Source organism: Etheostoma spectabile, chromosome 18, assembly GCF_008692095.1.
Source record: "Etheostoma spectabile isolate EspeVRDwgs_2016 chromosome 18, UIUC_Espe_1.0, whole genome shotgun sequence".
NCBI classification, from domain to species: domain Eukaryota; kingdom Metazoa; phylum Chordata; class Actinopteri; order Perciformes; family Percidae; genus Etheostoma; species Etheostoma spectabile.
Genome location: NC_045750.1, coordinates 22,017,253 through 22,042,359, shown reverse-complemented (window position 1 = coordinate 22,042,359; position 25,107 = coordinate 22,017,253). Strand labels below are relative to the sequence as shown.

General features: G+C 41.6%; 1 protein-coding gene and 1 long non-coding RNA gene across 10 annotated transcripts in view; both read left to right on the top strand.

Moving 5' to 3' along the window:
• Positions 1-2,000, top strand: part of LOC116706196 (uncharacterized) — a 15,638-nt gene extending 13,638 nt beyond the window's left edge. The window contains exons 2-3 of the long non-coding RNA XR_004336169.1: positions 772-776; positions 1,954-2,000. This is a non-coding gene — a long non-coding RNA (uncharacterized LOC116706196). The remainder of the gene's footprint in view (positions 1-771; positions 777-1,953) is intronic.
• cdc42bpab (CDC42 binding protein kinase alpha (DMPK-like) b) overlaps positions 1-25,107 on the top strand; it is a 95,160-nt gene that overhangs the window by 27,027 nt on the left and 43,026 nt on the right. For all 9 annotated transcript variants that reach the window (XM_032542828.1, XM_032542829.1, XM_032542827.1 and 6 more), the window contains exons 2-5: positions 6,331-6,422; positions 12,635-12,718; positions 16,112-16,207; positions 19,358-19,506. In XM_032542828.1, the coding sequence (XP_032398719.1) occupies positions 6,331-6,422; positions 12,635-12,718; positions 16,112-16,207; positions 19,358-19,506 (421 nt within the window). The remainder of the gene's footprint in view (positions 1-6,330; positions 6,423-12,634; positions 12,719-16,111; positions 16,208-19,357; positions 19,507-25,107) is intronic.

Here is a 25,107-nt window from a genome sequence, read left to right as displayed (position 1 = left end):
ACACACACACACACACACACACACACACACACACACACACAGATGGACATATTTCACACAAACACACCCTAAAGACACAGCATGGAAGGGACCCGGGCCACAACCTGTTGTGAGTAGGGAGCGTGTCATCTGTGGGCCGGCTGCTAAGTGAACACACTTGCCTGTAGTTACCAAGTTTCACACAAATATGGCTCTGACTACTCTTGTCGGTATGGAGCAAGATGGGCCTGATAAGCACTCAGCATTTTGGGCTAGACCAGTCTGGCTGTGCGGATTAACTGGCGTCACTCATGTTTTTTCAGTTTCACTGCATTCTAAGGCCTACTACTGAACATGTGTGTATTTTGCACAGTACATGCTGCATGTGTATGTGTGTCTTTAACTGTTTTTTGTGTTTCATGTCTGCGTAATGATAGTTTGACTGCGGATGGATGTCTTCCCCACAAAGCACGCAGTGCATTAATGTGACTGACACGCATCTTTTTCCAATCTTAGCTCCCTCTCGCCCTACGTGTTGAAAACCACTATGAAAACAAAGAGCTCCAGTCATGCTAAAGCTTGGATAGTCACTTTCCAAGCGTTGCCAGGGGTTCCTACCACACCTCGTCATAGCAACAGTTGCTATGTTTAGGTCTACCTGTGTATTTTGCCCGTGAGTTAACAAGTATGACCACACCGTATGGTATTTTATTTTTCTCTGATGTCAAAAGTGATAACTATGTTGCTATGTGCGTGCTTGTGCGTGTGCATGTGCTTTGCTGTTGTGGACAGGGCCTGTGGGCTCCTGGCTCGGAGATGAAAGACATTTCTCACGTGGCTGGTTTAATGGAGCTCCTGAGTCAGCATGCCAGCTACTAATCAGTGTTCGCTCCCTCTCAGCTACCCCCTACTCTTTGGCTTGTCACCCTGTTTAGCTATCACTTGTATAAGTAAGAGTTAAACCAGAAGTGAATCAGATACATGTATTTTAAGCAATAAAGTTCAAAAACTACCAGTGAATAATCCTACCTTGTCAGATTAGTTTAGATGAAGAAGATGGGGTGACAAATCAAGGCAAGTTAGATTACTTAGAGGTGGCCTAGTTGTCTTCCCTACACCACTGGTCTGTGAGTATAACACTTTTTAATCGGGATGACACTGAATGTGAAGCGCCAGCAGTGTCCAAAGATGTGTCTCTAATATGTACATTCATCTACCGGAATTACTTGTAACTCTTCATGGCAGATAATGTTTTTTTTGTTGATAGTGAGGGGGCAAAAAAAGACTGCATAGTTTGTGCAAACTATGGCTGAATGTCATCACCCTTATTCGATAGCTCCTCGGTCCTCAGCTGAACCAGAAGTTGTTCTGTCCCTCCTCTGTGTAGCCCGTCTCAAAGCTCTTATTTCTGCCCAGAGGAGCGAGGAACGAGCATCGAGGAGCTATAGGCGAGGATACATGAGGGCAGCCTTCCCAGAAGCCGTGCAGTTGAAGGAGTTGCTAACTCCGCCCATACAGCTGACAAATTCATGTGACACTTCAGAGGAAAGGACGTCTCATCCCTCTAAAAGCACATCTGCTCGTTGCCTCTCTCCTCCCATGATTTGCTTGCGTCGGGCCTCCTCAGTGGGAGGGACTAAGGAACGGATGCAAGTGGAAGACTCGAGCAGGCAATTTAAGTGCTATGGGACGTACTGAGGGATAAATTAATGGAGCCCTCCGCTTGAGATAATGGTATATATTGATATGGCTGTCCTCAATGAAAGATGTTGATATAGGCTACCTGAAGCGCTATAGATCTTGTAGTGCAGTTATCTTACCAAGGCTTTACTCTTGTATTTAAGACATTTTGGCAATTAACAATACATTAAAAAGTTCTTCTGAAGAATTTAACTCTTGTAAATGCAATATAAAATACCAAACAAGACGGATTTAATGTGTCTCTCTAATGCAAACCCAGACGACGTACCAAAGGAAAATGAAAATTGAGTGGAAGTATGTAGGAGGGCAGAGCCAGGCTACCTCATTGTGGATTTGAAACTATAAAAAAACAACCACCACCGTATAGTTTTAATCTCTTGTCTAATTGTTTGCTCCACCAGCACACTTGTGTGGCTTTGATACATGAATTAATATAAATCCAAAGGGATTATTTAGTTATTTTTTTGCCCTGGCAAACATGCCTGTCAGGTTTGGCTATGATAGCAAGCTCTGGCAGAGAATCAGTTGCAAAGACTTGGATGTGCAGTGGAAATGACCACCAGACCCGAGCCAAACGGTGCTCCGTTTGACTAGTTTTTTGAGTTTGTCTGCCAGACACTTTGGCAGTTGCACGTGCCTGTCCTGAATCAAAGACATTTATTTTTTTATCATAAAATCAAACAATGTCATACATGTCCTTAGGACTGTGACAGAACCAGACATTTTAATATTAAAATGCACAGAGATTACATCTTTATAGCCTGAGATGGGTTTTGTAGTTAATATTGTGCAGTAAATTAAATTGAGAGTGTATTTTGCCAGTCATCTGTACTGTAGTCTTGATCTGATATGTTGTTTCTGGCTACGATTCTTGGGTCTTTCCAGGTCAGCACGCCATGTATCACTCCCCGTTCTAGACTATCGAGACTAGTGTTTTTTGTCGCATTTTGGGGGGGTTTGTGTGCTTTTCTTTGTGCATTGTTTCTGTATTTTGCAGCGCGTGTATTTGGTCGTGTTGTGTGTTTTTGCAGCACATTTGCTAAATGCTGCGCATGTGTTGTCAAATGAATGAAGGTGTTTTCTTGATTTGCTTGTGTTTTGTCTATTAGCGTGTGTATCATTAAGTTGCAGGGCGTTTGCCCCTGTCGGCCACCGTAGAATCACACTCCCAAAATACAACATGGCTGATCGACTGCTAGACATAGTTTAAATGCTTCTGGTCTACCTGCTCTATAACTTGTCTGCAGGGAAATTTAATGAAATGACTCAACGGGTGTTCCTTGCCGGAGTCAGTGCGACGGCGGAGTTGCTTGTGTATTCCTGTATTTCTGCTTGTGTCCATGGTCTGTAGTAGTGTGTGCCAGGACCAAGGTTATTACAGTTTTGCATTTTTCATTAGTTTTTATTTACATTTCGTTTTGAGTTTTTGTTTTCAAATTCAGTTTAGCTTTAATTAGTTTTTAAAGTGGGTGTGCTAGTTTAGTTTTTATTAGTTTTAGTATTAGTTTAGTCTTTTTTTGTAATATGGGTAATTTGTCAGGGGATTCGAAAAGGTCAGAAAAAGTATTGTGTAGTAATAACTCAACAAAAATATCATACAATTTTAGAAATACCGTATGTATTCAACAATAGCACCAGTGCAATCAATGTACATATGATGATGAGCACAGATATGTAAACAGTCAACACAACACGCAGCCAACAAATAGCCAACAGACTAAAGAAGACAGACATCAACAGGTAATACACCTTTGGTTCGAGTAAAGTGGCAAACTTTTTGAAGTCATTTGACTCACACAGCTGTGTAGACATCCCAGTATTAATCCACATATTAACCCACGCTTCCTCCCACTTATGGTGTTCCTGTGTATTTACTAACCAGCTATCGGGTCGCCTGTAGTGTTCTCTGTCCTGCTGTTGTCTCCGTCATGTTGCTGGCCCTACGCATCCACACATCCATGCCCGTAACGTTACCGCACTTAGCTTCTGTTTCGGGGAAAGGGGGCTTGGCGTGCTCCTTCACCTTGTTAAGGTAAGCTAGGTTAGCCTCCTTGTGTTCTTTTCTTAATTGTAGGCTTCTTTCAAACTCGTGGGATGTTTCCCACTAATAAACTGTCCACATAGTTTACCACCTCCCACTGCAAGGCACTTGCTTTTATCTGGCACAAATAGAACTGTGCCGCTTTCTTCCGACTTTCAATACCGCCATTATGCCAGGCAAGGGGCACAGTTTATGTTGTGTATGTATTTGACATGGAATTGTCGAAATTTCCGGGTTCCCAGTCGGAAACTACACGTCTATGGAAAGTGTCACGGTCGGAAAGATATGTTATTTGCTGAATGAAATGAAAGACATGAACAAAGACGAGGAAAGGCCGTTTACTCAATTATTTTATTTTAGTAAGTTTTGCAAACGGACATTACAGTTTTAGACATTACAGGCCAGCTGTCAGTGGAGTCAGGAGTGTGAGAGGGAGAGTTTGTCCAACCGTGAGTGATCGGTTTGTTTTATTTCGGCAGCCATTTTTCCGTTTCACAGTGGGAGAATGTCCTTTTCCTCAACACTGGAGGTTCTGTAAAGTCACAGCAACCAGAGGAGTTTAGCATGATATTTGGCCAGTTAGGGATTGCAGACAGCGTCCACTTAGCTGGGGGTCAGCTCCGGCACACACACATGCACATGTACACACACACACATACACAGGAAAATATGTAATTGCGATTAATTTGACTGATATTGGGATTATTTGCGATATTCGAGGTATAAAAAAAAAAATTAATGACTGATTTTTTTGTTGTTGCGAGGATCTGCACTAACCAAAGATTTTTCCTTTAGTCTGTAGGATAAGATTTGTAGGACAGGATGTCTCTGCAGCCCCACAATACTTGATTTTAGAATGCTGCAACATGGTTTGTCTTTAACAAATATTGTGCTCCCCTGCGATTTGGATGTTGCACTAGTTCATATTGCGATTTAGATAACATTGCAATTAATTAAACAATTGTGCAGCCCTAACACGCACGCACGCACGCGCACACACACGCATGCACGCGCACACACACACACACACACACACACACACACACACACACGCGCACACACACACACACACACACACACTCTTGCTGTTAAAAAATCAGTGCTTAAATATAGACAGGCAGCAAACATTTCAAAATAATAAAAGTTAAGGTATACTTTTACTTTTCTATGTTATCAGAGTATCAGTGTAACCACTTTGGTGAACTTGCAGCCAATCCAGGTTATGCTTGGCATGCTGGGATCATGTAAACCAGGAAGTGGTTGAATAGCTCTCCACAAATGGGGGAAATGCTGACTTTGTCAGCCATAGATGGAATCTGTTGAGCTTTTGTGCGAGAACGCTGGCGACTCTCGCAGGTCCCTCCCGATTCCTTTTTCCACCAGGAACCACAACTGCCGGCCTGACAATAGCTAGCTTTATCACTCAGCCTCCCTGTGTCCGGTGTCATGTGCTACAGAGAAGTCCAGGTAGTCTGACACTTTGATGAAGTACATTAAAAATGGCATGACAGCCTTTTATGAGGAATGGGAATATAGTGGCACAAGTATGTTTCCATAAGCCTGGCTCATAAGATAAGGTTGCATTTTCTCATTTTGGGCACCTGACACAGAACATATCTGAACCCCTTCCATAACAGTTTTGTTCAACTCCACCAGTGGATATTGGCGGGTTTTCTGATAAGATGAACATGTGCTTTGTAGTCTGGGTTTCCCCATGTAATTGGTTAGAGCACTGACTTCCATCTCCTGTCTGATCCCAATCATTGATGATAGTCCAAGTGATCAGTATGACCTTAAAACTAACCTCAGTAACTTCAAGTCAATGCTGAGTTTGGGTACTGGGTGTCCGACTCAGACGTTGCGTCAGACTTTCTCGTTGTTCGTCATTTTGGCGGACAGGGGCGTAAAAATACCGTCATAATGTCTTATTACCTGTTACTTTCATTTTTTTTTAAAGATTATTTTTGTAATAATTAATGTATAGGCTACAGAACAATGTATTCATGAGGCAAGCAGGCAATGTAGCCTTCCTGGTTATCTACACACACACACACACACACACGGTGCAGAGGAGAGTAGAGCCAGGTGAAGCAAAGATAACGTTGTTGGTACAGATTGCAAACTAATTATTGAAGTTACAGTAGAATGCCCTGAGTGTTAAATTGACGGACAGTCAAATATTCGCTTAACATTAGGGACGGACTGATTATCGGCCCGTTTTTTTGGCAGTTTTTTGCCTCTGCTTCGTTTGATTTAATGTCCTGCCAACATCTTTTTTTCCCCCCCATCACACGTCAGAGACAGATTGAGCTGTCGGCTCTTTTATTTCCCCGACTGGTAAAAACGTCGGGGTTTTGGACGGTTTCTCTTATCCTGACATTGTGATGGCCTGCTCTGATTAACTGGCAGACCAAAAGAGGACGTGATCGATCAATCACCTGCCAGTTTGGGTCAGACAGATCCGGAAATATTTCATCTTGTTATCAATATGGTTCGACACTTGTGCCCCTTCTGTGTTCAGACTATGTATTTGTTTTCTTTGCTTTGAGTCCTTTCAGCATCACATTTGGCTGTTTGTTGTTAACCGTGCGTCTTCTTTCTCTCTACAGCGAAACCCTTCACTTCCAAAGTGAAGCAGATGCGCCTGCACAAGGAAGACTTTGAGATCCTCAAGGTGATTGGTCGAGGAGCGTTTGGAGAGGTAATATACCTTCTGGTTTTCACACTCTACTTAACCATGCAGCTATCCTTTACCACACAAGTTGAGAACCTGCAATTTGGTTTCCCCCTTTTCCCCCCTCATTTGTACAAGAAGGAGGTGTTGAGCTGGTCCCCTAGTGGAGCATTTTGTAGTGTTTGTTATTTTGTCTACTTGTTTGTTTTGATAGGAGAAAATATCAAAATATAGATCTTCTTCCTCAAGACAAAGATTTTACCGTTTGATGTCGGGGACAATACCTGGCAGCACCAGGCTACAATCTTCTGTCCCCTTATACTTTAATGAGTTCTAAAAAGGAAGAGTGTTTTGCATTCCAGCAGCAGTGCCTAGTATTGGTCTGCTGCATGAGCATGACTCGACTTGCAGCTTGAAAACACTTCTTTTAATTTTTTGTTCACATTTAACCTATGAGCGGTACATGCATTAATGCCAGTGAAATTATCCAGTGTGGACTTCACATGTTTTCTTTAAGTTTTTGCCTTTTATCTGTGCCAGTATGGAGGTTAAAATACTTTTGTCACTGGGTTTCAGGTAATGATGTCAAAGCCAAGGAATGTTGGCGGGACAGGTATTGTGGTCCTCAGCCAAGACTCTTGCATAACGCCTTTAAAACTTTAAAAAACAAGCTGATAGGTGGAGAGAAACAGGGAGAAATTGATAGGTTAATGGAGGGAGATAGATTTTGACATAGTGGCCAGCATGTAGCTGCAGTACAATGTCAATGCAGGGATTGGTTGTATGCTTGTGTGTGCGTGCGTGCGTGCGTGTGTGTGTCGTGCTCAGCAATGTGGTGTGATCTATGAATTTTGGAAACATTCCACTGCCTTTTCACCAAGTCAGCTGTGCCAGTAAGGGCTTGAGAGACATCCGGATGAGATTATTTTTGGGGCATTTTCAGCTTTTATTTTGAAAGGACAGCAGAAGGCATGAAAGGGGAAAGAGAGGGGGGAATGACATGCAACAAAGGGTCGCAGGTCATAGTCAAACCCGGGTCTGCTGCATCCAGGAGTAAATCTCTATGTATGGGTGCCCACTCTACCAACTGAGCTATCTGGGCGCCTGTAAAGCTCTTTTAAAGGCTTTTTTCCTTTATATTAGAACAGCTGAAAAGAGCCAGGAAATGCGGTAGAGAGAGAGGGACAATGACATTCAGCAATGGGCCGCGGTGGGATTTGAACCCAGGCCGCTGGCAAGGACTGAGCCTATGTAGGGCACACACTCTACCAGGTGTGCTAGTGGCTGCCCTGTAGTTGACATTTTTGCACAGCTTTTATTTAGTGCAGCATTTCTCAATAAATGCCTCGAATGCACAAAACATAATCTAAAGAAAAAAGAACGGACACTTGATGGTACGTGTGGTTCTCAAACTGTCTGCCGTGACGAACAAAGCCTAATAGTGAGATGCATAGATGTGGTGTTTTCAATTTTAAATAAACTCATTTGTAATTTCACACATTATTTGAATTGGCTGTTATTTCTGTGTTGTCGTACTTTTTTTCGTACAATTAATCTGACCGTTTTACGACATTGACACCTCCAATTTATGTTAGATTTGCTCAGCGGGTCATGTAAAACTGACAGACATTGCTTCCTCGATGTCTGAGTATGAGCAGCACCATTCTTCCTCATTGAGATGGCAACAGAGACAATGAGCGAGTAAGCTATTTGTAGAAATTGAAATTGAATTTGGCTGTAATTTGTAATATTCGGCTTATTGTTTTGGGGGATATTTTGGCTAGGGCTGCACATTATATCGTATTTTTATCGTCATCGCAATATCAAGTGGCACTATATACACAATGCGAAAGGTTGCGACATATCGGGATTTTTTTTTGTGTTGAAAGAATATATGAGTAGAAAAAGGCACTTTAAAAAGTAACTGTCATTCATTTTTGTGCCTTTTATCTTCAATTCAATGTTCAATTTCAACAAGCTATTTGTTTTATTGAATAAGAATACTGAAAGCCGCAGAAAGGCAGAACTGGGTACACTTTAATATGTTTATTTATCACAAGTAATACCCATTTTCCTATTGTGCAGCCCTATTTTTGGCAGTTAGTTTATTGTTTTATTTTTTTTATTTCTTCATTGGGTCCTTGGTCTAGAAAAGTGCATTCCATTGTGCATTGTCTGGCCACCACTCTGCACTTGTTAACTGCAATTACAGTTTCTTTGCATCATCTTTCTCTTTCCTTTGCTCATTTGAAATATGAATCATATTAAGGCAAGACTTGCTGAAATTGTTCTCTACAACAGTCTGACAAACAAACACACGTTTGTAAGCGCTACTACCATTTGACAGTTTTTCAAATTTTGTTGGCAAAGTTAGGAAGGCATGCAAAAGTTAGGAAGGCTGATGATATTCCAGTTGGATGACAGCAGTAACAGCCATCTAGCCTAAGTTCAGACCAAGCTATAAAAAGTGTATTTTTGGAAGGTTTCAAGAAAATGTATAAGGGTATGATTTCTTTGACTGAAAACTGAGCCCAGACCTGAGACTGAGATATAGGACAGTGACGGAGTCAACCAGACACAGACAAAGATAAGGGACACACCCAGACGGGCAGACACAGGAAAACAAAGTCAAGAAAAAATCATTGGGAGTCAGAAAGGGAGGCGAGAGATCATGAGTGCAGGATGTTTTGATTTCATCCTCCCGTTGTCAGCAGCAGGCTGAGAAATGGTGCAGGTGCGTGACGTTGTGGAGCCCGTCTGATGATGAATGGGCCAGTGTGTACTGGCACCCAGCCCCTGAGAATGCCCCGATTAGGACTCCTCACCGACACAATCACGCCAAATGGTGCTCAGTGGATAGTGTTCGACACAAACAATGCCAGAGTTAGTTTCTGGTTCCAAAGGCTAGCCTTGCTTAAGATGTACTGTATGTCATCATGATAGTTGTTGTGGAGTCATGGGCCAGTCAGTGTTATACATTATTGCACTTGTTGCATTGGGTCAAAAACACTGGATTTAAAACACTAGTCAGCAGCCAAATGCTTGTAAATTTGGCATTGGCTGTTCTGTTGCAATTTTCTTTTCTTTTTTCAAAGATTTTTTTTTGGGCATTTTATTCTTTTATGTGATAGGATAGCTTAGATATGAGAGAGAGAGAGAGAGGTGCAGCAAAGTGCCACTGGTCGGATCCGAACCCTCTGCCACTGCCTTGAGGACTGAGCCTCTGTATACGGGTAAGCGCTCTACCAGGTGTGCTACCCAGGCGCCTGTTATGCCGCAATTTTAGCAGATAGCTGGCGTGTTTTCAGTCCGTCTTTGCCACTCTGACCAGTACTTGGCATGTTGAATAATTAGATTAATTCCTGTGGTTTGTTTTATTCTAGATCCAAACTGATAAAACCAAATTTGAAGACTTTGACACTCTCAGCTAACAAAAAGCAGGAACCGCAAGTAGGAAACACTTGCAATACATACTTTCAGCCATGGATATAGACGGCAATAGTGAAATAAAGTCTGTGCTTAGGCTTTCCTGGGCCCTGTGGTAGACACCAGGCCTGACAGGGAGCGATAGAGAAAAGGACAAAAACAGTCAGGCAGTGCCAAGAACAGTGCACTCCCCCCTGTCCTCCTCTCTTCCTCCTCCGTTCCTCTCCTCCTCTGGTGAGGGATCACTAGGGGAAATCCAAACACTGCAGGAATGTTATCATTGTATTGCATTAGCAGCATTCCCCAACTCGTTTAATAGACTACAGACCCCTCTGTTGCATAGGGCGCTCGTGTTTGTTTCACTTTATCCGTGTGTGTGTGCGCCTACAAATTCCTTTCTATTTGTTTACTTTAAGCATATTTTCATGCACAATTAACAATTAAAGAGGCCCAATAAAAAATGGACATCTGCCGTAAAAGGTGAATAGAATTTTACAAAAATATAAAGGAGGCTTAAAGAAGTCCGCCAGGATTAGTTTGCATGAACGTGTGCTTTGGCTGTCAGCTTGCAGGGGTTTGTCACAGCATCTTGTGTGGAGCTCCTTTTTTGGCAAAATGGGACGCCAGAGCTGGTGGGGGGGGGGGGGGGGAGTTTCTCATGGCAATTATCAGTGAAGGGATAGTTGGCAGTTGCTATGTTGTGAAGACTGCACAAGAGGGTATTAGAAACGCAATGGCAGAGTGTGAAAAGCCATGCAGTTAAAGGTGGTAAATCCAGGGCTACACTCACAGCTATTAAGATCTCCAATTTTCTCAGATCTCAAATCATAAAGCATTGCTTAGTCATGTGGGTAGAGTTGGTTTAAAAATCAGATTAGTGTGTGAGATTGTAATAGAGAGGTTGGACAGTGCAGCGCCTCATTATCCAGAAATAATTTCTCTGGTTCAAGTCTCCGTACGGACCAAAGTACGGAGTGTGGATTGGTAGCTGGAGAGATGTCAGTTCACCTCCTGGTCGCTTCTAGGTGCTCTTGAGCAACACACCGTACCCCTCCCATCTGGTCAGGGTGCTGGTCCAGCACTGGCAGCCCACTCACTCTGACATCTCTCCATTTGTGCATGAATAGGTCCGGAGCAGGTGTGTATTTCAGGCCTGTGTGGTGAATTCCAACAAAAACCATAATTTCCCCACAGGATCAATAAACACTATAAAATTATTAAATTAAGTGTGGCTTAGTGTGTGTGTGTGTGTGTGTGTGTGTGTGTGTGTGTGTGTGGGGTGTGTGTGTGGGTGTGTGTGGGTGTGTGGGTGGTGTGTGTGTGGGTGTGTGTGTGTGTGTGGTGTGGTGTGTGTGTGTGTGGGTGTGGGGGTGTGTGTGTGTGTTGTGTGTGTGTGTGGTGTGTCCTTAAGCCTAAAATGTAAAGGGATACATGGGGGAAGTAAATAGTTTAAGCCAATTTTTGTTGGGTTGGTTTGATCGTTAATGACACACACCTTTTATGGCTTGTTTGTTATTTTAATAGTTAAGACCACATCAACAGTACATGATCACCAACCAAATTCTTCTTGCTCAAAGTCACTTTTTCCTGGCCCCTATACAAATTGCTTTTCATTAGTGCTTATCAAATAACACTAAAGTAAATTGTTATCTTTGACCTTAATTTAAAATGTGTAAACACAAAATGAGAGACGGCGGATGACTGCTCCCTTGAGCTCAGTGTAGCAGACTAGAAGTATCTATATTTTTGGGCCTTTCTGCCTTTTAATGGACAGGGCAGCTAGGTGAGAGAGGGGGACGACATGCAGGAAATTGTCACAGGTCGAACTCAAACCTTGGACCTCTGCATCGAGGCATAAAACTCTATGTATATGTGCACCTGCCACAGACTAACACTATTTTGTAACCAACTCTCACTTGCCCTGGGTCATTGGGTAACCCTTATTGTTAAACCCTGCCATTATACAGTATCTGTACAGATCTGTCATGCACTATTGATTTGTGCCCATTTAGTATTCATTGGGTGCAGTGATTTTAGGAGTGTTCTAGTTCTCTTTCTGAAACGGCAGATTTTGCTAGTTGTGTGTGTGTGTGTGTGTGTGTGTGTGTGTTGTCCCAGGGGGAGTGCATCTGTGGCCTTTTAGCTCAGACTTTAGTCCCTGTGGTCACTTCCTGACCCTGACCCCCCCCCCCCCCCCCCCCCCCCCCCCTTGGCTCCTCTCTGCTTTCCTTTCTTCTCCATGCTGTCCTTTCCTTTCCTAAGCTTCTCCTTTCCCCCTCTTCTCCTTGTGTCCGCTTCCACTCTTCCCTTCTTTTTCTTTATTCTCTTGCTTCTTAACTTCACCCTGTTTTATGCTTAAGCCGACCTTTGTCAATATAGTCCTCCCCCCAGCACTCTTACTCGTTCTTTTCATCCACTTGAAGGCGGGGGGGGGGTCAAGCTAGGTGCCTAAAAGCCCCAGACCACCAGGGTGCCCAGTGTATTGATGTTTAAGTGCTAAGATGATCTCCCTCTTGTTCATTTACTGTTCTACTACAACCCAACATTTTCAATCATTATTAACCTTGAAAACTTGATTTTTTTTTTTTTTATTTGTTTTGCCTCCTATTCGTATGATTCCTGTTTGTGGATCTATGGAATATGATAACACATGAATCATCATTGTGCAGATCTTGGCTTTCCCCCCCTTTTGCTTCAGGGATAAGCTATTAAATTGGCTTGGTATTTTTCTATTGGTGTGTGTTTTGATGAATATGGGTCACATTCTTTGTTTTTTGTTTTTTGTTTTCTTTCTCTTCTTTGCTTTTCCGCAGGTTGCAGTCGTAAAAGTGAGAAACACCGACAAGGTATTCGCCATGAAGATTCTCAACAAGTGGGAGATGCTGAAGCGCGCTGAGGTGAGCATCACTCACCGGCTTTAAAAGCTCTTGTTGGGGCGCACCAGCCCAGGATACAGGGCCAATACTGAACAGGGGGGGGGGGGGGGGAATCTTCACTGGTGTCACCATTCAGTTCAGATTATCCTGTTTGAATCAATTTGATAGCACAATGCATCACGATGCATAACAATACGTCATTGCATCAATACTGTTATATATCGCTACACATGGTTTTCATCAACAAATTCAGTCACATTTATATGAGCTTTGTTGTATCTGCTCTTAAAAAAGACACTTCCTGAATGAGTAAGTGGCATCATTAGGCAATTAGCAGTTGTGGTCTGTCACCACATTGATTCATTTTAACACCCCTAATTGCTGCAGTACTGTGGAAATCTTATGATGAAAAGTGATGATTAGACTTTTAATCCATTCAAAAAAAAAGTGTTTCACTACACTCCTCTAGGGGTGCAAATCACAAGTTCAATCACAACATGATATTATATTGATTCTATGGACAATAATATATTTTTCTAATATCCTAAAGTCTGCTCCAATGCGATTTTGATTTAATTCAGTGCCCTGTGATCCGTATGAGAAGATATCATATGCCCATATAACACAGTTCTATTCACATCAACGACACAAAAAGCAACTAAAATATGATTTGACAATTTTATTACTGAGCTCTTCCATATACAAACTATTCCTCTAATAAACAGAATACATATAAGTGGGAATTTCAAAATAAAAGAGAATCTCAAAGAGGATATGCATTGATATTCTCACATTGCATCGATAATATTGGATCGTTGAGTTGATATATTGACCCATATCAATGTGTCATTACTAGGGCTGGGTACCGAGTTCAATACTTTTTAGGCACCAACCGAATTATCTCCTTAGTAATGAGTATTGAAAAAGGGCTTGTCAATTTCATGTTGCTTTATTGGCATGACAAAAAAATCCATCTGTGTTGCCAAAGCCTAAGAACAAACATTTGAATACATATAAACAACAACAATAAATAAATACATCTGATATAATAATACAAGTAAACAGGATACTTATGATATAATTGTAGGTACTAAACAAATGATGTGCATGTCCCTCAAAGGGTACTTTGAAACAATAAAAAAAAATAGAAAAGTAAAAATGATTTTACATAAAATTCTCTATTTATTTTGCCTTGTATTGTGGCAGGAGAAGACATTTAGCTGCTAGCCATGCCGTGCTTATATCTTCCCCTAATAAAAAAGGAAGCTGTTTGTCCTCAGTGTCTTGTCATTGAATATAACATTTCAATACCTAAGGCGCAAATATCACCAGAGTCAGTGAGCCAATCAGCATGCAGTATGCTTCTACCAGAATCCAATGATGCTGGTGATTGGCTGTCTAACGTTACACAGACATGGGGCTCACTTTGTTATTTTGTTTTTGTTTTATAAAATTGGTATTGTAAAAAAAATGTATCGCCCAGGAACCGGTATCAAAGTCACAGTATTGGTATTGGTACAGGTATTAAATATGTTTTAACATAACCCAGCCCTAATTGTTATACCCCTACCATCCACTCTCCACACTCGAATCGGGCCTTCGCTAATAAATACTCGCAGAACATGTTGCTGCTCAATGTATGGTTTTCTCATCAACCTCTTCCTGACAGTTTGACATTCCTGTCGGTCCCAAGGGTCTTCAATCTTCATGCCTTATACGTCACAGGCCACAACTGGTCCCTGCTCTGTGTGTGTCTGTGTGTGCGTGTGCATGTGCTGGACATGGGAAACAATGTGGAGCCACAGATGTACTGCAGACAGCGCACACTTGGCATGTAATTGTCGTTGTAGGCAGACAACATCAAAGCACTGTTGAAGTATTTTAAATACTGACATTAAGTGGAGTTTCTTTCCTTCTCAGTGTGCAAGATACAAACCCATAAATGGATGTGGTGTTGATTTATATTATAACCTGATCCATTTCCACAACAATATTCTGAGATTTGATTCACACAGAGAGCCTGACGTGGAAGTGAAGTGTGCACTAAATCACCGAAGCGTACAGTAGGTCTACCAGGGTGGTGGAGAGAGGAGTGCGAAACTATCCGTTAGCTGCAGCACGGTTATATGCATAACACCCCTGGTCACTGTATCGTCATTGTTAAGTCAATCAGAAAACAACTTTCAATAAAATAGAAAATAGGGCTGCATGATTTGAGGAAATGATCTAGCTGCGATTATTTTGACTGACATTGCGATATGATTCATGATATTGGAGGGAATGTTTATTTTTGTATCACCTGTTTTTTTTCAATATGGTTCTGTGATTAAAAGTCTTCCCCACCCTTTGTCACCTGACCAGGGCCTGAAATTAACACCCGACCACCCGACAAATCCGGGTGAATTTAGCAATTGGCGGGTAACCCTGTCTATCTAGCTGCCACATTGGCCGGTTGCCAATGAGAATTGATTGATTTAGTAGGTTTGTTTTGCACCTGTTCTATTACATTTCAACCAAGTCCGCCATTTTGTTGGATTTAGCTAAAAATGTATCGGCACATTACTGGGGTAAAGAGGCCAGCTAAAACGACCAACCAACTAAAAGATGAGCACGAGTCAAAGAAAAGTAAAAGAAGACGTTTTAATACAAAGTGGACGGTTGGCGACAACTACAAGGTTGGCGAGGGGCTGATTTATGACGGCAATACATAAATGTACTGCAGTAACTGTCATGTGTATGGCTCAGAGAAAGCAAAGTCAAATTCTTTTGTAATCAAGACTAAAAACTTAAAATTAGAAGCAATGAAGGACCACAAGTCATCAAAAAGCCACCTACACACGATCAGCTGTAAACTATCAAAGAGGCGCTGACGTCCATGAAAACAGAGCAGTTGGAGAGGATGTGACTGCTGTTTTGGAACGTTCACGCGATTCCTGTATTTCACCTTTTTATGAGGAAAAAAAAAAAAATCTGCATCTGAGCAAACAATGTTTCCATGATGACAATCCAAATGTTCTGTCGTAAGAGCCCATAGAAAATGTGTATCTAAAACACAATTTGTTAAAAAATAAAAACAAGGTACTTCAATAAGGAATGTTATGTGCTTTATTTAGCAAAATGGCATTGTGTTGTTCAGTCCTATCCAGTGTTCCCTATGTTTCTAAGCAGATTTTCTATGCGGTATTCCCATAAATCTCCTTGCCTACTTACATAGAGTGCTGCCAACACCTAGGTCAACTAAATGGAGACGTGGAGACAGCACCAAGCTAAAAGATTAGCAAGCATTCCCATATGGAGAACCTACACATTTGTTTGCACAACTGAAAATAAAGGTGCTAATTTCTGATTTAAATTGTTGTGAGTATGCACAACAATTTGATCTTGTGTGTAACGTGTTTATTGCATCTTTCTTAGACGGCGTGTTTTCGCGAGGAGCGGGACGTGTTGGTAAATGGGGACTGCCAGTGGATCACCACCCTGCACTACGCCTTCCAGGACGACAATAATCTGGTAACACGCTATTCTCTTCACTCGGCATGGGTGTACATTCATGAGCTACGGCTGGGCAATATGGAGAAAATTTTGATTTCGCGATATCTTCAACCAAATACGTGGGTATCGATATTGACAATAGGTAGGGTTAGCCTTCCTTACTTTTTATTACATTTTTAACAAATCATTTAAAGTCCCCCTTTTTGTTTTGATCCTAAGTATCCGATCCGTGACTCAAAACCGTGATCCGCACCGTGAGTTTGGCGATCCCTTACACCCCTAGTGAACAGTTTAAAGTGTAATTATAGATTATAGATTTCTTCCAGCTACATACTGACTATGTTTACATGCATGCACAACAATAGATAGTGATGTTAAAACAAATCTGCAATTCTTCAAACAATCCCTCAAAATGTTTCACAGCAGATTTTCCGAGAACATTGAGTTAGTATGTGCTTGTTTTTATCAATTAAGACAACATAATCGTATATCACCATATCTCAATATATGATTTCATCACTATGTGATTCCATTGACAGATATTGAATTATCGCCCGGTTTAATTATGAGCAGAAAGTTGTATTTTTTTCCACTAGCCATCATAAGTGTATGTCCAGAAATCCTCCTGCCAGGATTTTAACTTCTCTAAGTGACCTTTTAGCCTTTACTTATCCAATGAATCAGACTTTTTTTTTTAGATTTCTATATATAAAAGGGACAATGCACATTAACAACATGAACATAGTGTGCAACATATAAATGTGTGTGGCAAATTTCATTCACTAAATAGTCGACTATAAAATACCCACAACACACTGCTAATTTGAGTGTATATACGATGTACCCTACATTTCACTCCCGTATACCACAATGCAACACGGAGGAGGAGGAGAAGCAGAAACTGAAAAGGAAAAATGGATCGGGCTTTTTTTTCCCTAAACAATGGAAATGTAACACGCAACATAACATGCACATCTCCTGACGCAAGTCACACACCCATGTGTTTTCTGCGAGTTTGGTCATTCCCTGTGTAGTTCACTATTTTACAAACACTATACAGGGAACAGTGAGTGAGTAAATGAGGGAGCGGTTTCGAAGAGAGTGAATATTTTGTGTATCCTCCCACCTTACTACTCATATTTCAGCACATTTGAACGTTGGTACTTTCCATAGTAACAACCACTGTGTTCTACTGCGTAGCTCCACCTGCCAGTTTATTTATAGAATGACCCACCTCCGCGTGATGTTGGGTGACCTGCCAGATTCTGACCGCCACATACGCTTCTTACCGCAAAGCAAAGCACCACTTCAGAATTGTAACATGGTCGAAAAACACTTATGAAGAAGACCCAAAGAATGACTGCAGCTTGCGGATTGGTTGTGGGCCAAGCCTTTCCCCACTTTGATTGGCTGCCGGAGGCAATGGTTCTCTCTCCAACCTGACAGTCCTCTCGGTGTGACCCTGAGTTCACATGCCAGGGCTGCTTGCCATTACATTTCCCACATTCTCACAACAAATGCTTCATCCTGGACACTCCCCAAGGCTTTAAAAATACACAGTCACTGCTCGTCCAGCCGACTATTTTTAGGAAAACTTTAAAATGTAAGAACCCTTTAGGTACTGGCTGCCTCTGTGACCCCTCTGTATAGATACTGTAAGAGAAATGGGAGAGGCGAGTGAGAAGGGCGGGATATGGTTTGACATTCTTGTGCGGCTTTCTTTGAGGGCGGCTCGATTACGGAAAAAATCCTCATCACGATTATTTTGGTCAATATTGAAATTACGATAATTTAACATGATTTCTCATTGACTTTTGCAAAGTTCTTGCAATTATTGCACTTAGAAAACACCTAGAACGGTGGAAACTTTCCTTCCTACTTTTATTTGGTCATACTTTCATTTGGTCTTGTGTTCTGAATGTACCAAATAAGAGATTACCTGCAATACGTAATGTGCAAAATAATCTTTTTTTTTCTCCATTACCAAGTTTTTGTGATCATATAAGCCAAAATCGTAATTGCGATTAAAATTTGGATTAATTGCACAGCCCTACCTCTGACTGTTCTGTCCAAATGTTCTAACCAAAAGAACACTCCTCAGCCTACAACGTCTTACATAACTTACGCCTTGGTTCAAAAACACAGTACAAGATTACAAAAGAAACCTGATTACTGATCTTCTTTTCCTTATAGGAAAAAATAAAAAGAAGTACGTCAAGCTCTTAAATTTCTTGTCTGGTAAAGCCAAGATGGCCATGTATTTAATCAGGGGGGAAAGGTGAATGGTTGGGGCCTGTTAACACTTTGATCATGAATATTATGTAAAGACGCTGCATGTGGGTAGTGTTGCATGGGCGTAGGAAAATTAAGACCTAGAACACAATACTTCAGCAAATGTTCTTTTTAAGGACTAAAACTCTGATTTTGAAATTTAGACTTTTTAAAGACTTTGCAGAAATGCTGTTTAAGCAACACATGTTTTAAGATGATTTTGGAGTCTTTTAATGAGAAAAGTGTATCTTCAAAGTCACATACATTGCCACATGCAGCATCTTTACATAATATTCATGATCAAAGTGTTAACAGGCCCCAACCATTCACCTTTCCCCCCTGATTAAAGGCATGGCCATCTTGGCTTTACCAGACAAGAAATTTAAGAGCTTGACGTACTTCTACCCCAATATGCCATTTCTTTTAAAATTCCCTGGTGTTGTAGTTCTTCTTCACATCTTTCGCTGGTCCAGATATAATTGTACGACTACAAATGAGACTGACATGGAACTTATATTGCAACCAATCAGTTTTTGTGTTATTTGTCTCTTTTGGATTGTACCACTGACATAAAACAGATTTTTCTCTTCAGCTATGGAGAAGTGCAAGTTAGGGATACTACGAAAAAATCAATTTAAGGTTTAGTTGATGCTGTGGTAAAGGTCTTATACTCATTCATAATGGTCTTAAAAGGTCTCACGTTTGACTTTGTGAAACCTGCAGAAATCCTGTTTGAAGTTCACGTTTCATTTTTTTTATATTGTCTTTTTTTGATTTCATGGCATTGTTGTGTCTGTGTTTGTTGGATGTGTAAATTAATAGGTGTTTTAAATCTCAAAGACTCTCTCTTTCTCTCTCTCTCTCTAACTGTGTGTGTTTGTCTGTGTGTCTCTCTAGTACCTGGTCATGGACTACTATGTTGGTGGTGATCTGCTGACTCTGCTCAGTAAGTTTGAGGACCGGCTGCCGGAGGAGATGGCCAGGTTCTACCTGGCTGAGATGGTGCTGGCCATCGACTCCGTCCACCAGCTCCACTACGTCCACAGGTGAGGAGCGGTGTGTTAGTGCGTGTGCTCTTGTGTGTGTGTGTGCGCGCGTGTTAGGAGGTACCAATGTGTCTGTAATTATGTTTTGAAGAGCATCAAACTGAGCAACACGTCCCGATGACGGATGTTTAGTGTGTTTATATTCTCCGGCTGTGGGGAACAACTGCAGCTAAAAGAAAATAAAAGGAAATAGTGGAGTGTGTCGGTGCACGTTTGTCTTCAGCCTTTACAGAAGGTAGTCAATACCGCTGACTAATTATAGAGTATATTGGTTTTGTGTTCCTGTGTGTGTTATTATTTCATTCCCAGTTGAGGTTAGGTGCGTATGTGTTTGTGTGTGTGGGGCAGGATTTGGATCAGTGCTTTGGAAAATAACTGCTGCACTGGAAGAGGTACTCGGATCATTTACTTAATTAAAAGTACCATTACAACCATGTCATAAGTAAAAATGCAGAAATATTATCAGCAAAATGCCCTTAAAATGGCTACAATCTATATTATTGTGTAATAAAATGTCTCAAATGACAATGTGAAAACAATGGGACAATATGAAAGGGGGGTCACTCGTAGTGACTCAGACCCACAAAGAATGATCTCCTAAATCTCCTGAATTAGCTCTAAAAACACAGCAGACAGACACAGTTAATGACTAGCTGTTAAACATAGTGGCGCATTTAGCAGCTAAAGAGCCAGATATTTCCCCCAGGAGTCGGTTGAGACCAAAAACCGAGCTAAAGGAGAGTGAATTATGGCTTTACATTAATCAGGTGGCCAGAAAACATTTCCAGATGGAAGCTAAGTAACTGGTAGTTACTCCGTCACTTTTGGATGTGCAAATAAGCAACTGTTTGCGAACGTGTTTGCCATGGCAACGGAAAAAGCTGATAATTGATAAAAGCTCTATTGTGTTCGCAACCCGTCTCAGCTGCCTCCAAGTGGCTAATCAGCCTCTTATTGCAGGTTCAAAGTAACAAACCTAGCCTCACAGCAGTTTTCCTCTGTAACCTAGATGCCAAAAGAATTTTTTTCAGCCTATAGAAGATGCTCTCGGCTGAAGGAAGTTAGTATTTTGCCAGACAGGAAGTGGTCACATCGGCATGTTAACACAGTCATTTTGTTGAAGGAGCAAGGAAAGGATGGATACACAGAGGGAAAGATGAGAGATGGATAGAGAACAAGGGAGGGTTCCAAAAAACCGGGTGTGATAAAGCCAGGCAGCTTTTTGGGATAAGGTTTTGGGTGTGTCTGTAGTTTCTCTGATCTCTAATACGACTCTGGAAAGCCACACGGTAAGAAACATACTGCGAGACTGCGGCAGTTCTACAGAGATGTAGATATAAGTGTATAAGTAAAGAAAGGGAGTGAATGAGAAGAGCGTGGGGAGCCACAAATTGCATGGTGTTATCTGGGGGCCGTGGGTGGGGGTTGGCGGTGGCAGCGGAGACGGAGATGGAAGAAAAAGGGGACAGGGAGGAAGGGACAGCAGTGTTTCTCTCTGAGTCCCCTTGTGGACTCTTTGGGACAGTAATGATGGGGTGTGTGGGTGGGGGGGTGTGGTGTCGTTACCTCCCCCCCCAAGTTCCAACCCCCAACTCCTCCTCTGCGCGCTCTCTCTCACTTACACACGCTCGTGAGAGATTTGTACTTTGAGGGTGGAGACGGCCAGGCAGGTCCCCTGAGGAGGGTGTGTCCCTCTGGCTGATTGTGTGTATGTGTTTCTGTGTGTTTGTTTCTGTGTGTGTATGTGTCTCTGTGTGTGTTTCTCTGGGTGATGCCGTGTGTCTGTGAGTTCAATATGCGTCCTATTCTTATGATGGAGTAAGTTGGAGTACACAATGCATTAACCCTCTAATTGAAAGGCTCTAATGTCCGTTAAACAGAAAACCAACCACTCTCAATTCATGGCTCACAACCAAGCCACTATTGGGAATACAGATAGGCAGGTTGTGGCAAATTCTCCAGTGCAATTGTTTACCCGTTTTTTACTCTTGGGAATCACAATTGTCAGTGGTCTGTGCTGCCACTTTCTCCAGGGATCATTTGATGCTCTACCGCGCTAACTCTACTGTGACCCGCCTTGACTTTAAGGAAAGTAAAAGGTGTCTATTAGCGCAGCCCTAAACAATACCCTATTGGCTGGAATACGTTTTGGAAAAATACTTTTTGAAAAGTAGAAACATTTTAAGTAGACAGAGGCCATTGTCATTATTATGTGTTACATGTATTGTCCCATTCAAATTTAAATACAGAAACAAACTAGAAGAAAATAATTTCTAAATATGTTGAACTAAAGTCACTTGGCCTTTTATAATTTCCACGGTAGAATCAGTATCAACCAATGAATTCAGCAGCTGTGCTGTTGTAAGCTTCTTTTTTTTAATTTTATAATTCTTTATTTTTGAAACATTGGGAACAATACAATAGCCAGATTAACATTACCTCATGGTCACAGTTCCAGTCTACGATCTGGACCAAAGTTCTCCATTCCCAACATTCCCATTTTTGTAAATATTATAAGAACACATTAGAACACAAACCAAGGGGTGCATTACTATAAGACATTTCTCTAATACATATAGAAACAAATGACAATACAAATATTTTGTTAATAAACGGTACATAAAATACAGTATAGTAAAATCCACCCTTGATTACCACTGTCTTGACAACATTCAGGGCAACATTCCTGCATGTTGTGTTTGATTAACATAGGACACACATTTTGACCATAGGACTACAAATGTATTCATCTGCAAACAGAGTGAAAATGTTAGTCTTTCCATGTGGTAGATTTCATTAACACATTCGCTGTTGTAAGCTTTTATCATCAACAGCTATGATATCAGTGAGACTGATGCTTTAAGGTGAGTTTTTTGGGTTCCTTTTTTCTTTAAGGAGAGATTTCCCTGTTAGAAGGATAAGGTAGTCTGCGTAAATCCAGTAACTGTGCTGTTAGCACATATTCTTTCATTGATTCCGATCCTCATTATACTCATACACTCACTTGTGGAAGCGTTTTTTTTTTTTTTCTAGCAGCTTAGCATTTTTCTTCACAAGTTCCTCATCATGACATTCAGTTACAGTGGAAATGCTCGGCTGCCTGATGGATGGTTCTGGGCCTCGTCTGTTACTGCAGATCTCCTGTGTGTTGGACTGAGCTAACTAAACCCTTTTAGTGCTGCCCAGCAACAGGTCACTCTGTAAGAGCAGTCTGAACCTGGTTCTCACACCATTCACGAGCAAATGTCAGTATAAAAAATTACGACCCAGCTCTTTAAACATTATTTCCAGAAAGCAATATTGTTGTATATTTGGGCTAATATGGTAAATTATGTTGACCACATGTAGTGTTCATCAACGTTTTGGTCAGAATGGTAAATGGATCATGAGCTGATGTTTGCTGGGTCCACTCTTGGCAAGAGTAAAAATCAGTGCTGTCAAACAATTAAAATTTGAAATTGTGATAAATCGTATTAATGTCATAGTTAACTATCTTGATATTTTTTTGTCCAATTTGTTTTTTCTCATTTTAATGCTCTTATCAACATGGAAAAGTGGATCAGCTCGCCTTTGTGCAAATGTTTTTCGGTGTGGTGTTGTAGTTTTTCTAGCGTTACTAGTTGTTGCAACAGCATGTGGAAAAAAACTACATAGTTTGCTAGGGCAAAAAGAAGGTTAATCTTGCAATAAACAAATTGACGCTGTTAAAATGGGTTTGCGTTAACGCCATTAATAACACGTTTAACTGACAGCACTAGTAATGATATGTACTGGGACTGACTTTTTCATTTGGTTTTCAAGCTTTAAAAAAACAAAAGAGAGAATAAGAGTCACTGACTCCAGATCCCGACAAGGATGCTTCCTGGTTTTTTGATGACTCAAAGCTATTCAAGAATCATCCCAGACATAGCACACAAGACATGGTGCTACAACATGTCTATATCACTGCCTCATCCTGTTTCTTGTGCTGCTTTGTTGGACTGTTCAATTTGCTGTTTATGTTTTCTATCTATGTATGTAACGCTACTGCAACATTGCTCCCAATAATTCTTAAATTGCTGAAAAAGTTAAGCAACTAGCCCAACAGTCGCAGGCGAGAAAAGTCATAGATTTCAAATATGGAGAAATGTGTATTAAAGCGTCTTTGACGCTACAGAGCTGCCTTGATTGCTGGCGTTTTGTCTGTTATGAACGTATGTATATTTCACCAGAAATCATATGCAATTCACGTCCCTTTGGTCTTATACTGAGGTTTAAGACTATAAAAGTCTTGCATACTGTTTTAGCCTGCATAGCATAGCATGTTAATATAGAATTTTAGACGTAACCTAAATGATGCCATTGTAGCTCACCTAATCTTCTTGTGATGTGACGTAGTACCCCTGGCCACGATGCTGGCCCATTTAAAATGAATATTGGCAGTCCCGTGACGCTGATGAAGTTGACAGGAGCCCAGATGAAAGAACTAAAAGCAAAGAGCCTTGAGGTCAACCTTCTGTCCCCCTCAGCTAAGTCCTGTGTGTGGGTGTTGTGTGTGTGTGTGTGTGTGTGTGTGTGTGTGTGTGTGTGTGTGTGGTGTGGTGTGTGGTGGTGTGTGTGTGTGTGTGTGTGTGTGGTGTGTGTGTGTGGTGTGTGTGTGGTGGTGTGTGTGGTGTGTGTTGTTGTGTGTGTGTGTTCTTCATTTATTCAGTGGTCAGTGATCTGTGTGTGGCCTCCAGAGGGGCCTGACAAACGTTTCAATAGGCCAAATCAGCATGGCTTTGTGCTGCCTTGCACCGCATCGTCTGCACGGGTGAGCGTGGGTGTGTCACACACGCGTGATTCTGATGGAGTGAGTGGAGGTGGGGGTTGGTACAGAAGGACAACAGTGTGTGTGTGTGTGTGGTGTGTGTGGTGGTGTGTGTGTGTGTGTGTGTGTGGATGGATGGAGCAAGGGGCAGATTTGTTGTGATCATGGAGATGTCATGTGAGCGTGTGACGATTGACCTTTTTCCTGAATGGGCTCTCACCACTATAGTACTGTGTATTAGTGGTGTTTGTTTGTAGGGCTGCACTATTAATTAAGTTTTAATCACGATCAAGATTTTGGCTTCCCACGATCAAATTTGTGTGATCTAGTGATATTTTAAATGCGTAATTCTATTCATAGAACGCTCTGTGTTTTTCCTCCTCTTGGATCTCTCTTCTTACTCTCCACGCAGCCCCGCCCCCATTCACTCACACACGGCTCCATAGCAACATGGAGAGACACAGCGGCAACAGCGCCGGCCCACACTTCTGACATTTGTCCGCAGTTTTAATTGTTATTAACACAGCTGGATATTGTTAATCATGAGAGGCAAAACCTTTGTAACCTTTTGTATTTGTGCCGGTGTTTCCACTGGTAACTCTGCTATCGTGGCGGCCACGGTGAAAAACACAGAAGAAGTTATGGAATGCAACTAACTTCAGTTCGTAGAGTATTAGCATGTGAGACAGAGCCTGGTGGACCTGGGCGAGAGATGTGACCCATGGCCAGAATATCATGGTTCATAAAAATGCAGCGCCGTGACAATAGACATTTCATACACACGACGTGTGTAACTCCGCTGACCCGCCATT